Source organism: Cinclus cinclus, chromosome 14 (genome assembly GCF_963662255.1).
Source record: "Cinclus cinclus chromosome 14, bCinCin1.1, whole genome shotgun sequence".
NCBI classification, from domain to species: domain Eukaryota; kingdom Metazoa; phylum Chordata; class Aves; order Passeriformes; family Cinclidae; genus Cinclus; species Cinclus cinclus.
This window is the reverse complement of record NC_085059.1, coordinates 15,821,619-15,836,587: the sequence shown is the minus strand read 5'-3', so window position 1 is coordinate 15,836,587 and position 14,969 is coordinate 15,821,619. Positions and strand designations below refer to the sequence as shown.

General features: G+C 43.1%; 1 protein-coding gene across 6 annotated transcripts in view; it reads right to left on the bottom strand.

Moving 5' to 3' along the window:
• The window catches only part of GRIA1 (glutamate ionotropic receptor AMPA type subunit 1), a 116,637-nt gene that overhangs the window by 11,600 nt on the left and 90,068 nt on the right, over nucleotides 1–14,969 (bottom strand). For all 6 annotated transcript variants that reach the window (XM_062502286.1, XM_062502285.1, XM_062502287.1 and 3 more), the window contains 2 exons: nucleotides 4,460–4,658; nucleotides 3,717–3,964 (listed from right to left, as the gene is read on the bottom strand). In XM_062502286.1, the coding sequence (XP_062358270.1) occupies nucleotides 3,717–3,964; nucleotides 4,460–4,658 (447 nt within the window). The remainder of the gene's footprint in view (nucleotides 1–3,716; nucleotides 3,965–4,459; nucleotides 4,659–14,969) is intronic.

Below are 14,969 nucleotides of genomic sequence, written 5' to 3'. Positions count from 1 at the left end.
GTTCTTTTCTGGGTGCTGAGTATCAGGTGCAATGCTGGTGTTGACATTGCATGAAAAAGGAGTACAAAGCTAAGCACAGCAAGGCACAAACATGAGAGGGCTTTAAAAATTATGGAAGAGGTGGAGGGATGAAGCATACATCAACACACCTTGAATGTCAATAAAACAGGTCTTTAAAAAGGCCAAAGACCTTGCAGCTCCCATCTCAGAACTTGTGCTATGTGCCACACCAAGAGCCCCTTGCCAAGGGGGCTGTTTTCCTCTATTGCAGTTCCAAAGTGAGCCTGACTGTGAGCAAAAGGAAGGTGCTGACCTCCACAAGCCCACCATGGTTCTGCCTGTTGGGATTCCATCCGAGCACTGAAGCCTTCACAAGGACTGGAAGCCTCCTTCAGGCAGAATCCAGCCTTCAAAAGCAAAATCCAGATGTGGTCAAGCTTGCTACCACTCCAAGAGAAGGCAAAGGTATAGATTTGAAGGTGGCTGAGTATTTTCCCTTTTCATCTCTAATGGTATTTTGGTCAGAGCCTGACTTTGATTGCATCTAAAGCAAATGGGAACATGTGAGTGTAGATCCAGAAAGAATCTGACACTAAGTAAATCATAATTATTCTGTCTTCTAAAACAGAACACAGGCTACTTAGCACTCTGATGCCTGAACCATCTGCAAAAAATTAGTTAACTAATTTGGCTAATGAGCCAAAATACATTGCAGCTTCTATGTGGGCACAAGGTGTTAACAAAGTAAATGTATTGCTGTTTCCCTGAGGACATTATCAGCAATATGATTTTTGGGGCCATGTGCTAAACATTATGTGTTTTCTTTCCTAGGAAGCTTCATTTCAGTTAATTGTCTCTCCAGCTCTCAGGCAGAGCACAGAACAGGCTGTACTACATCTTGGCTGTATTTTGTTGGAAGACTGAAAAGTCTGGGGTCCCAAGTGAAGGTGGGCTTTTAACAGGGAACATTTTGTGTTTACTCACAGACCCTAGGAAATCTGACTTCTGTTTTATGGAACTTTAATATCAATATGGCTGCTCTGAAAAAACTTGGTCTCACAGATTGCCATCCCAAAAACATCTCTAGTCCCTGAGTCCAGACCTACAGCGAATTTCTTGAGTTTTCTTTACCCTGTTTGGGATAATTTGGCTTCCCCCCCCCCCCCCCCCCCCCCCCCCCCCTTTATGATCACTTGTCCAGCAGTAGAGAAGATCTCCTGCTGGGTAAAAGGGTGTGTTTTGCAGCAGGGTGACTATCTCATATCAGGCAGGATCACAGCTTGAACATGCTGGTGTTGAAAGATAAAATTTCTGCCTTCCCATTACTGCCCTTCTCCGACATGCCTAAATGCAACTAAATTTTATTATCTGGATGCCAAAAGATATTCAAAGCCAGATTCACCTGGGAGGAAGAAGTAATTTCTTTTAGCAGTCCAGGAGACCAAACCAATCTTCTGAAAGGGCTGTTTGCACCTACTACCACGTGTAGAATTATTTCTGAGTTATCAACCTTGTTTCATTCATCTGAGGCAGTATCTTGGCATTGTTTGCCCATGTAGAAGCAAGAAAAATATATGGTGAATGCTCCTGTCGTTTCTCTCTAGGATTATTTCCTAACAAGCGATCCTAAATGCAGGAAAACTGGTCTAGCTACAATTCCCAGCTTCTAAAACACACCTGGTACAAGACAGACCCGTGTCACAGATCTCCTGCAATCCTGGCTCAGAGCTTTTGCTCTGTGGATGGAAGTGAGTGAAGATGGAGACTGAGTGAGAGACAGGATGACAGTGCTGGACAAACGCCTCATGAATGTCACCTTGCTCAGGGCAACCTCTCACGTGCAGGATCCCAGGGGGAAAACAGACACTACATGAGGACTGTAGGGAACTACTGAGATTAAAACAATTAAAACAACAGGAACAAAACAGACACAATGGGACAAAAAATCGACAGGAACTGTTCCAAAGAAACACCATTGTATGGGAAGTCAAGCATTCCTCCTTTGCCATTAGGCCCATAAGAAATTTTTTCTACATGCAGCCAGGATGAAAAAGAGGAAACAGAAAGAAATGTTAGAAATTTTTGGAGTCATGCCTAGCAGAGGGATGTTTGAAGTTGTGAAAATAAAATGAGATTTTCTTTCTTGTGGTTTATTTTTCTTAGAAGTATGAAAAATGGCTCTTTCACATGCCAAAAATTACAAGACAGGTAGGATGTTCCTGTTTGTTTTTATAATACCAAAATTAGGATGCAAGATTGATGTTTAAATAAATAATTAATTAAACAGAATCAACCCTGTATCCTAATTTCCATATTTGCAAGACTGAAAACAAACACTGGAAAGTGTGCAACAGAAAGCATCTCAAATCCGTGAGAATATGTCCACCTTCAGCTGGAGGAACCTGAGTCATTTCAGAGCCTGAACTGCACTGGATGCAAGAATTGCCTTCTGGACCATGTGCTCTGGTGGTGAAAATTGTCACCTGCAGGGAGTCACATCAGCAGCTCTAAAGATACTGATGATATGGGCAGTGCTGAATTGAATGTGAGCTGATCTAAGAACTGTTGTACTCAAAATCCTTGGGTCTCATCCACTATCGGTTCCTACACTTCTGATTCTTTGGGCTGGCTTTGTCTTAGGCACTGTGTGACCGGACAGGTCCTTCTACAAATGGTCATCTGGTTTCTAGAAATCCAGAGATCATGGATTAAATGTCTCTGCAAACAACTATAAGGTCACACATACACTTCTGGTCAATATGCTTTCATTAATAAATAACTCAGTAATTAATTAAACACTTTGGAGTATCATTCTGATTACTTAACGGTACAGATCCTGAGATCTAATGGTTTGGTAATCTAATGGTTTGGTTCAGTAATCTAATGGTTTAGTAAACCATTGCAACTCATGTTCCTTATGATCATAACATGAGGAATTGACATGTCTGCTGCCCAAAGGGACCACACTTCTGATGTATCCAAGATCACAGTACCAGTCTGTGGACTGTGGCAATGCTGTTCTGAGCAGTTTTTGTAATGGATGCTCATGTCCAGGATGCAGCTGTATTCAGTGCCCAGGCTCTGCCACTAACTCAGGCCTGGGTTTGTACTCTTAAAGAGTTCTTTTTAAAGGAAGGTCTCTGAAGATACTTGGACTTGCTATAAATTTGGTGCCTGCTGGGATCTGAATTGACTCAGGGAATAAAAATGTCCACCATTTTCAGGGCTTTTCAAAATGGACTTCCCACCTTTTCCAACCAGCATTTTGTTTTAGGAAACACCAAAATGCTTTCCCCATGAGAACTCCCTCTGCAAGCATGGATCCAAGCCAGGGTAATCCCATACTCTGCAAAGCTGTGCAGTTCACATGGCACAGGATGAGCGTCTCTTCCGGATAAAGCTCTGTGAAACCAATGGTTACACCACAGCAGCCCCCTGCCATCACCTCATACAGCAGACACATTCATAGCAAGTGGATCAGCCAGGATCCAGTTTCCAAATGCACGGCTTGAAGAATTAGACACTTTGCTGCTCAGTGGGAGCTGGGCATTTTACTTCCCTGCACATCACACTGAGTGGTCACACCCCTTTTCCTCCACCTCCCCCACCTCCTTGCCCCAAGCTTTTGTGATTAACATGGCAATGGAGATTGAACTGTGTGCATACATTGATTTGTTGGGTGGCTTGGCAAAAGGAAGCAAATCCTGTCTACTTACCTCAGCGCAGACCCCTTTGGCGTTGCAATACCATAGCCTTTGGAGTCCAAGTTACCTCCCACCTTCATGGTGTCGCAGGGCTTCCGCTGCTCGATGTACTCGTTCATTGTGGACTCCAAGAGGTATGCATACTTCCCTTTGGACTTCCTCACCCGGATCATCCCCTCTTCTGTCGTCCTCACAAAAACAGAGGGCTCGGCTGACTTCATGTATGTCCACATCTTCTCAAACACTGCTATTTTGGATCGCTGCGTAGGACAGCAGAAACCCAACAGAAGCGTTAACAGAGGTTTGGGTGCCCCCTGAGATTTCCAGCTTGGACTGAACACACACCTATGCATCAAATGGGGCAAGGAAGCCAAAAGGGGTGACAGGATGTTACCACTTCTGCACCAGGGCCCAGATCAATCCCTGATTTTCTGGCCCATATTTATGTACAGACTGATTTTGCAGATCAAACCAAGGGCAAACCAAGCTGGAAATCTGGAGACAGTTTCATTTGGAGTTGCTCAGAGAAGGTCCTCGGTAACGTGGGGAAGCACATGGACATTCCATATTTGTGTTCACAACTACAGAATATCACATGCACTGGAGTCACTGCCAGTCTTCTGGCAGGCTGTAACATGGTGAGGGGAAGCAAGTGAAAAAAACCAGACCTGAGCTGAGGACCAGAGAGGATGGACCTGGAGCACTTGTCAAACAAGAAGCTAAGAAAAATGTTTGCATTAAAGTTTCCTTTTTACCCTAAAAAATTCTTTAGTGGAGCCAGCTTCCAAGGTGCCATAGGCGATTTCCGTCTGCTTGGCCAAGTCCTCTGCGCTCTCGATGGGAGACACCATCCTCTCCACAGTGAGGAAGGCAGCCAGGTTAGCTGTGTAGGAGGATATGATGATCAAGGTGAAGAACCACCAGACGCCACCCACTATGCGGCCAGAGAGAGACCTGGGCACAGAGAGGAGAGTGAGACAGGAGCAGGGTGAAGGTCTGAAAGGAGCAGGCTCATCATTTACGTGGCCATTTACCCAAAGTAACACTCTCCAGCCTCTTCCAAGGAAGCCAGAAGTCTCAGTTCCTAATTTACTTTTAAAGGAGTCGATGTAATTAGAGTGGGGATAAAAAATAACATTGAAAAATTTTCGACAATAAACTCAGAGAATTTGCTTTGATTTTTCAATGCCTTTCAGAGTACAATATTAATAATAAGACATGGAGATAATTATGAGAAAGTTTAACTGGGCAGGGGGCAATGCCCATCAGTAATGCCTCTGTCAAGGTCTCTGTTGTACCATGAACCCCTGGCAGGAAGGAGGACCAGCATGGAACCAGACCAGACACACAGCCCATCTATCATCTTTTGGTGAGCTCTTCCATCACCTGAAGTTTAAAAAAAGTACCCCTGTGTTTTTCTGTAAGACAAATTGAAGCTCAGAGAGGAGTTATGGTCTTAATGAATAATTTCCCTACTGACATTCTCTCTTTTGCATTCAGCAGATGGTTAGACAAGATGTTCATAATAATGCTTTAAAATCTAGGTGTTTTGTACTGTCTGCAATCAAATAGCCATTTAACTGTAACCATTCGTTAGCTATAGAGGAAAATAAGTCAAGCAGGCATTAGTATTAAAATACTTTCAAATAATTTTTAAGAGTGGAAGATGATTTTAGAATGATGTCAGCATTCAGGCATTCTGTCTAAATTATTTTTGTTCTCCTTCTCTAAATGCAGAACACTGTCCCAGACCGAAGGGAACATACAATGCTGTTTGATAAAGCCAGACAGCCTGACTAAGGAGGACCTGACTGTTAGTAACACCATTTTTTTCTCCACAGGGGACCATGTTTCAGCATTGTCTTTCTGCTGATCTGAGTCACCCCACAGAAACATGGTTTATGGGATGGAAACAGAGATATCCCAGTCCAGCTAAGGGCTAAAGTTAGGTGAGATAAATGTGACCATCTTGCATCCCATCTGCAGAGAACACTCAGCCGGCAGGACTGTCAGCACAAACAGCTTTACCATTTGTTTCACATTTGGAGAGGGACTGGGGAGGGAAGCAGCTATAGATTCAACTCACACATCTTCAGATTGATGAGGAAGAGGAAAAAAATCATCTGGATGTTGTGTGCTCAGGGAAGGAAGAGCTCAGAAAAGGCACAGAGGCATTAAACAAAAGGAACAAGATAATGTCAAATACAACAATCTCTGCTGATGAAGGCCACTTTGAGCTGGCAAAATCCATTTGCATGGCAAATAATCACATTCATCTCCAGCTGCAAATTATACAGCCTTTCCTTCCTGATGAAGCTGGGATATTTCTGCAACTCATTTCAGTCCCTTCAGCAGCACTCCTGCCTCCAGACCCTTGACATCCTGGTGATATTCACCGCCAGCTATTCCAGGGGGCTGCCTGCCCTCAGCTGCAGATGGCTTGTGCTTCCTAGCTTCACACCTGGCATTAGCAGCATGGAAAAGTAACTTTGGGGTGTTGAGCCTGGGAGGTAATAGGGAGGGCTGAGAGAAGAGGAAGAAGGGGCTGTTTCTTTCCCCGGGGAGATGGAAGGATGTGGACAGGATTCATGTGTCCATCATGGACTGCCTTCATCTGGGCTGTCTCTGCTGCTGCTGCTGGTCATTCCTCCTCGTGGCATGAGGAGGGATGTGCTCACTCTGACAGACTCTGGAGGAAAGGTTAGGAGGTCAGCAGCTTGCTAAGGCTGCCAGCATGGCAGGGCCCGTGTGTGAGATGTTTTGTTGCTGACACTGCTAGTGGGCAATGCTTGCCCTCGCTGCTGGATTGACTTGGAGCTGGAAGCTGTGAACCAAAACTGCTGAAATGCACAGCAGAGGAAACAGCACGTGGGATCTACAGGACACAGCCCTTTTGCTCCGTGGCTGGGCAGCATTTAGCACAAGGGAGAGCTGGCTACTGATGGAGAATATGGGAGGACAGATCAGTTCAATAAAGAATGTAACAATGGTCAGGATAAACATCACACAAGCAGATGTGATTCCATGTGACGCCCCCACGGCCCAGGAACAGTGAACACAGGTTGAACAGAGCAAGTTGGGTTTCTTTTGTCTGCTTAGACTTAGCCAATGCCTGCTTACCATGGCAAGTGCTTGCAAAGGCAGTATCTGTTACCACCTTGTTCTGCTTCTTCTGTAGACCCAGCAGACAAACAGCAAGTGCTCCCATCAGTGCCTCCATCATGGGACACATTTGAAAAGTGCCTTTGTAATTTAGGCGATAAAGTCTGATTTCTGACATTAGTAACTTCAACACTAAGGGAGCAAAAACCAGTGGGACTTAGAATTATGTTTATGCTCTAGTAAGAGCAGTCACAGAGGAGTAGATACATCTTGTACTTTGAAGTCACTGTGAGGTTTTGAAAGTCTCGCTCTGGAGCTGGGTAACAAAACATGACCTTTCATTTGACTAACAGAAATGTTCTGTAGCTTAAACCCTCGCTCAAGTTCTTTTCTCTTCACTAATGGGTGCTGTGGGCTTTAAATCCTCTTTGGTGAGGATGTGTCCCTGTACCTGTTCAAGCATAACATGAAAGAATCAGTTCCTGCTGAGTGGAAAGGAGTCAGTAACTCAACCCCTGCAGAGCTAAAGTGAGACTGAGCACCCTGGTTAGGACTTTAAAGATGTGCTGAGGTTCAGATATTTGGATATGTCCATTTGACCTTTGGATTAATTAATGTTCACTATCATTGTAATCCTTGCAAAGAAGGGTCTAGAAAAAAAAATGGACTAAAATAGGCAAGGGTAACAGTGTAAGAGCCTTTCATGAACGGGGTGCAAAAAGGGGTAAAATACATAAATAGACCAGACTGTACTTTTTCCAACCTGTATTATTTCTTCTGCACCTAGACTCTTCTTTCCTACATAGTCCAAATAGTCCAAATTAAGATATCTTCATTTCTTCTTCTATCCCTGACTGTGCTGTATAAAATAACACACATATGTCCCCACTCTTCTCCCCACCTTGGGACCTTGCCTGTGCCTACCAGAACTGGCAAGAACAGGATGCTCCTTTCCATCATTACCCTTGCAGGAGGAGTAAGTAGTAAATACTCTGCCCTCATTATCCACAGTGCACAGTCTACTTAAAATTAGAGCTGGCTGGGAACCAAGATTTCAGGGCTGTGGAAAGCTCTGAAATTGTAAATAAAACCTTAATATTCTAATTTGGAATGCAAAGATAACGGTTGAAAATGTCCTCTAAAAGCAGCACTCTGAAAATGGTTGTTTTGGATCTGTTCAAGCTTTGCCTTTTGCTATTACTTATAGTTTAATTTCTGAAAGGCTAAGTGGTATAATTTTAACATGGTAAACAATTTTGTTTCTGCTTTCTCTTACAAATAATTTTCTTTCAGCTTTAATAGTACATTATATCCTTACCTACTGCATATACAATTTAAAAGATAATTCTGAAACATGCTATTTTAAATCTGCCCAATAAAATACTGCATATGGCCAAGCTGAAAATAATAATGTTGATTTTTTTATTTACATGACTTTTTAAAAATTTTTCTTGCCAAATTAACTCCATTTTGCCAGCAGAACACACAAAGAAATTGTAAGTTCCCTTTGTTTCCATGAAGAGATTTGTCCTAATGTTTTAGCCTTAGCATTGATGGATTCATGCAGAAATAGAAAATCATGCATCTGTAATCTCATTTCTTAAAACAAAATGCAATCCTCGATCAATCAATTTTCTCTTTGATCTTATCCCTCATGGAAGGTAGGAAAAGCCAGCAGGAGTTTGCCTCTGCTTTGCCATCTATTAGAAGAGAAAAATACATTTTTGCAAAAAAATATTAACAAGATCATCAGAAAATATCCAGAGTAATTGGAAAACTGCTCAAGCACCATCTCAGTTCTCTCCCACTTCTCCCTTCTCCCTTCCCCCTCCCCAAATCCATTCCTTATGGAGAATTACACCTAAACTGACAGTGTTTTAATTAGAAATGCAAATCTGGGATGCTGAAGCCATAGTTGCTTTGGGAGGATTTCCCAGATTTGCTGTCAAATTCAAGTCTAATAAAGGCTCACTTGCTCAACTGACATATTTGTCACTGGATGAATTTTTGCAAAACTCTTGAAAGAAAAGCTCTTCTGTGCTTGTGCTACTGATTGTGGGTCAAAACCACTTTTGGTCTCCTACCCACACAGAGCCTCTGATATCCAACACTACTCTGTGAAGTTGATACTGATCTAGACAATTCCATGGTTCCATCTGAAATCTGACTCGGTAGTGAATTAATTGCAAACATTTTGCACCAGTTTTGCTCTTGCTTTAAGTAAATTTTCAATATTAAAATCTGTCAGTGCAAAGAGCTTTGCTTTTCTTCTGTGTCACACACCATCTGGCACGTTTGGTCTCACCACTTTACCTTTGCTTCTGACACGAACCCCAGACTGGCTCAAAGAAATTCATTGGAGTTCAGTGAAATTCAGTGGAATTCAAAGGAGAAATTTGTGGAGCTGGGATCAGCTCTGGGTGCACCTATCAAGTACAGACTGCAGAGCTCTTACCTTCTTACTCTCTGCTGCACCATGGAGAGTTTTAAATGAGCTCACAACTGTTTGCCACAAAATTTGAGGAATTATAATGCAAGTTTCTCTGTTCATGCTGCATTACTAATTTTCTTGCCATATGAGTTTGCTTTTACTTATTATTGAATCCTAGCTCCTGGTACAAGAGTCTGAAGTCCTGACTCAACCCAGTGATGGGTTTTAACTTGCAGTGTCAAGAAAGTCCTTACAAATACAGAAGTAAGAATGTTTTCCATCGATATTCTCATTTACCTTTCCCAGTGGTACAAATTCTTTCTTAATCTCTCACAACTTTTCTACTGACCTAAGAGCTGCATATTTTGGTTCCCTGTGGGTAACACTAACCAGGGAGACAGGGTAAGGAAGCTGAGGATGCACAGGTACTGGGAGTCCCATGCTAGCTCTGTCCTGGTTTTCTTTCTCTTCTTTCTCTTTTGTTTCTTTTTGTTTTTAATAATAATTTTTAAATTCTTGTTAAAAAGAGAAGGGGAAAAATAATTAGGTCTTCTTAACCTTTGTTGTATGGGCTGGAGATCTGTTCCTGTGATTTTAGGCAACTCCTTCCAGTTCATCTGAGCCCCAAAGCCAACATGCTGGAAGGAGGCAGTATGGATTATGGAATCCCTGCAGAAATGCCTTTAAGTAGGGGCCTTGTGGATGCTCATAGTGTAAATATTGCATCAACTGAATGTGAACTCTGCAAATACACAGAATTTCCCAGTTTCAGCGGGGGGGGGGGGGGGGGGGGGGATGTATATCTGTGAGGTGTTAATTATAAATCATAGTTTATTTACTGTTTCTTTCTGCCTAAGCTAATGGCTTTGGACAGCAGTGTACGCTCCCTCTCCTACTGTTTCATCTCTTCTTTTGCAGAATATGTTGGCACCTTTTTCCCCTTCAATTTCCCTTTAATGGGCAAAACCTCATTCTAAAATGAGTTTTCCTGCTTAGTCAGAAATGCATCATGCCACTTGTGGTTCTCCAGTCATTGGGCCTTGGATTACTGCAGTGCTAAGTATAAGCATGACTGCATGGAGCAGCTTCGTGCTGTTTTTGAGACATGCACTTAGCATTTTGACAGGCAAGAGGTGCCTAAGCCTAATCAGAGGACTAGCATCCAGGAGCTGGGTTTTTCTGTTTCCTGTGAAGCCCTGCTATTTTATGGGATCCTGGATAGCTTACTTCATCTTTCTAACTTAGTTCCCAGCTGTGGCAGAAGAGGATGAATCACACTTATGAACCTGTCCTGGGTGGGTGGCCTGAAGCTCTGGCCACCAGGTGGAATTTACCTCTGAGCTGCTGCTTTGCCCAATTCCCCTTCCTGAGACGCTCAATCCCAACAGGCAGAGGCAGCACCAAATGGGCCCAGCCATGCAGGGGGTGATGTGTGCTCTCCACAGCACTCTGCAGGTTTTGCCCTTCTGTGTCCTCAACTGAACCAAAATGATGCCTGTGAATACTCAACAAAACAACTCACCTGCTCAACTAGTGGGGTGTTGGAAGCACTATAGATGCCAAGCAAACATGGACTGACATGGGCAGCAAGCCTCTTCAGCAGGACCCATAACAGTACTCCAGCAGAGCAGAACTGCAGGACTGAGGCAAATCCTTCACTCAAGGGACCTGCCATCCCTGCACAGCATCCCTGCTGCTGAAATGAGATGTTTAACCCTAAAAATGCAGGATAATGCACTCAACTCTTCCAGAGGGCAGCTAAAAAGAGGGCAAATGCAGGGCCAGGGTAGAGGGATGAGGTGGAACCCTAAGAAAAAATAAGAGTGTAACTGAAAGGCAGAGAGGTAGATCTGAAGGCAGGCACCATCTTCCTCTGAAGTACAGGCACACGGTGCCTCTCTCTGTTGCAGACAGGGTGGTTCAAGGGATGAATGTTTAGATAGTGATTTGCTGAGAAACACATGGTCACTTTGGGCTGCTTGGCAGCTCCACAGAAAGGCAAAGTCATCCCTCTTCTGCTGTTTTGCCAGCTATCGCTACAAGGAATAATACCCCAAATCTTGTCATGCCTTTGAGCGAAAATTTCACAGTAAAAAAGGCTCTTCATGTATTTTTCCCACTCTCATGACATTTGTTCACTTTTCTGAGAAAAACTCAAAATGTGACAAGCATAAAATTTTGTCAGAAGCAGTTGCTGGAGAGCCCCGGGAGATTCATTATTCAGGAACTTCCTCAACCTCAGGTGGCCCCAAATTTAACAGCACTCATCCTTCTTTTTTGAACAACAGCCTATTGTGCCAATGTCCTTTACTGAGTTGCTGGATTCCGTATGGTCTCCCACAGTCTCTTCTTCAAAGTCCGCTTGATGAAAAAGCTTTTTTTCCCCCCAAAGATTTAATATGTTTTGGATTATATGACATCAGTTCTTCCTTTTTCCAAGATCCTCTTTAGCCATCCACATGCTCAAACAAGAGCTCAATTTCTGAGATTTCTGGGCAATAATGCTACATTAACCTAGTTCAGACTTCTTCCAAGGTATCTTGTCTTGGTACATTTTGCTTTATTTTTTTCCTGTCTTTTATCGGATTTCCCAATCTGATGAGAGAAAGGCTTTGCTCTGGAAGGAGAGTATTTTCTGCACTGGAAGATATTCTTTCTGGCAATATTTCCAAATATTCCCTTCATTTTCTCTCTCATTTCTAATTTAAAATGTGATTCCTCATCAAGACTGCGTAAGTTGGATTTTCTCTGGTTTTAGTTTTGAGCCTTTCTTTTTTATATGGGGACACTATATGTCTCATAGCAGTGGTGAGGAATGAATCTGCTCTCCCCAGACTGTTTTTAGAAGAGCTTTATGTGCACAGGTGTGTCTGTCCTTTAACATTAAAACTCCCCAGCTGTGAAGAGAAAGCTTGTTCAGTGTTTCTGCTGCCCCTATTTCACCTGCTAAGATCAATTTGGTTATTTTTTTATACTTTTTTTTAAGGCTTCAGAAGCACTGCTGAGATGAAAAGCTGCCCCTTCCCTCTGTTTTCCTTTCTGCAGCCTGAGATTTTGCTTCTTATTGCAAGCTTCAAAAAATGATAGAAGACAAAATTCCTCCTATGGGAGAGCATCCTGTGCACTTGGCTCCTGCAGCTGGACCCTCGTGGGCTCTTCATCACGTCTCACACCTATACACAGGGTACAAGTGCTTATTTTATTGCTTTTTCCTTTCACCATATGAGGACTCATCTCCTTCCTTTCTACTCTGTTCACACACTTGCCTTCTATTACTCCTCATCAGACTGAGTTGGGAGAATTCATTAGTGTATAAAACATGCTTTGAAGTTGTCCAAATAACGGTGATGTAACACTTTTGCAGTTCTATAGACTCTTTTATCTGAAGATCAAAGTAGTAAGTTATGATTACCATGATTGGATTATTGCTGCTTAGCCTTTGGATCTGAGGGTAAGCAGCAACTCTTCTGGGTAGGCACTAATCAGAATTACTGTATGATTTTATTAAATAGATTGAATGCCATCAAGTGTGCTGCTGCTGTTTAAGGAAAAGGATGTGTGCATGAGCTGTGTGCCCTTTCCTGCCATCTGAGCATATGAATCAGGAGCTCTCCAGCTGCTCCTTTGACCCACATGAAAATGGAAGGAAGACCAAGACAGCCTAGAGGACTTCAGAGGTGACACCACACTCTGCCCTCTCCAGCTCCAGACCCTGCCCGAGCACACCAGGATTTTTACCCTGATTTCTTAGCAGGACCCACATTTTGTTTTACCCAGTTGCTTGGCTTTCACAATGGATAACACGGTATCTATGTCCAATTTCAACAAATTTGTCTTTACCTGCTCAACATCTTGGGGTGTTACAATGGCATTGCTCAGTTGAACAAATGCATTCCTGAATTTTTCATGAAAAAGGGATATGATGCTTCCCCAGTTACAAGGACAAATAGCTGGGATGAAATCTGAGACAAGATAAATGTCCAATAAAGGTCCAATAAATGCCAAATTCCATTGGAATAAAGACAGAACTCTGAGGCTTCCAGTGGAAGGCCAGCTGTGGGGCTGATACCAGCAAAGAGCAGCTATGGATGCTTTTTGTGTTTTGTGGGATACAGTAATTTGAATCAAGGAGTTCAAAGCTCATCTGAATGTCTATCCAGTGAGTGTGCACATGATATCTCAGTGCTGATAAAAGTAATGTACAGCATATAGTAGAGTTTTTTAAGTGGGGCTTCTCTGTGAAAACATGCCCAGGGCTTCCCATCTTAGCTATAATATTTTTTTTGGAGTGCCAACATTAAAGCAGTGTGTGACAGGCAGCCTTGCAGAGGACGCCACCTGAGGGAGGTGGAGGCTGTTCAGCTCCTCGCAACCCTATTCTCTGACAAAAAGACTTGGCAGTCAACATAACTATTAGAGAGACACAAACGTGCACAGTCCTTACTGCAGACCCCAGCTGAGCCAACTGCTCAGGAGCAACTCCTTAACCAGAGGAAAGGAAATGGAGAAAAGTCTGCTTCTGTTACTGACTGAAAACCAGCAAGTCTGAGTACAGATAGCAGGGGGTCCCTGGAGGCTCAGAGAGTTCCTGCTGCAGTCAGAGAGAAGGCTGTGAGTGTCAGAGACAGCCCTGTAAATCTTAGTGCTCCTCACCATCCTGAGTCAGTGCCCAGCGTTAGGAACACAAACAGCACCTCCCAGTTCCACATCAGAGAACACAGAATGGTGTGGGTTGAAAGGGATCTTAAAGTTCATTTCATTCCAACCCTCTGCCATGGGACACCTTTCACAGGTTTCTCCAGGCCCCATCCAACCTGATCTTGAACTTTTCCAGGGATGGGGCAGCCACAGCTTCCCTGGGCAACCTGTGCCAGGGCCTCAGCACCCTCACAGGGAAGTATTTATTATTAATATCTATTCCAAATCTACCCTCTTTCAGATAAAACGTCCCAAGATATTAAAAAAAAAAAAGGGAAATGCACTTTCCCCCTGCTATTTTCAACTTTGTTTTCAACGAAAAACATGAGAAACAGTTATTTGGTTCTGAGGAAAGAAATTGCAAAAGTATTTTTAGGCTAATATATCTGCTTTTAGATGAAGTGTTTGATGACTTATTTTAAACACAGCTGGTGGAATGATTAGTGAATCTGTCACTCAATGGGAGGAATTTCAGCAAATTTTGTGTTGTCCCCCAGCAACCTCAATGCTGAGGGCCCAGAGTCAGAACTGTGGGAGAGTGATTAGATGTGCCTGATAGGGAAAGCATCCTGAGGAAGTAGCTTACAGGTCAGTGGAGGAAGCATTCATTACCTCTGCACCTTTAGACATTTTCAGATGGCAGAGAGTGCAAATTCAAAAGACTAATTTTTCCTTTACAGAAGAAATTGCATCTTTCCAACAATGCTCTCTCGGTTATTTCCTCCTTCTGAGTCCTCTGTATCCTTCAGCATTTTCCCAAATGAAAAAAAGGATAGCAAGGATGATTATTTTAAAAGAATTTCCATTTTCCCCTGGCTGCCACACTCTGGTTGCCATGGAAGTGCGCAGACTCCAAAGGGACAGTTTAGTGGGATATTGTGCAATTTGTCAAGCTGTTTCTCTGGTGAGTCACTTTCTCTGGTTAAGTACATTTTAGAAATAAGTGTGGTCATCAGTTCCTGGTGATTTGCAAGTGCTGCTGTTACCCCGTGACCTGAATTTGCTCTCCCAGGACATAATTAACTCTGCCAGGT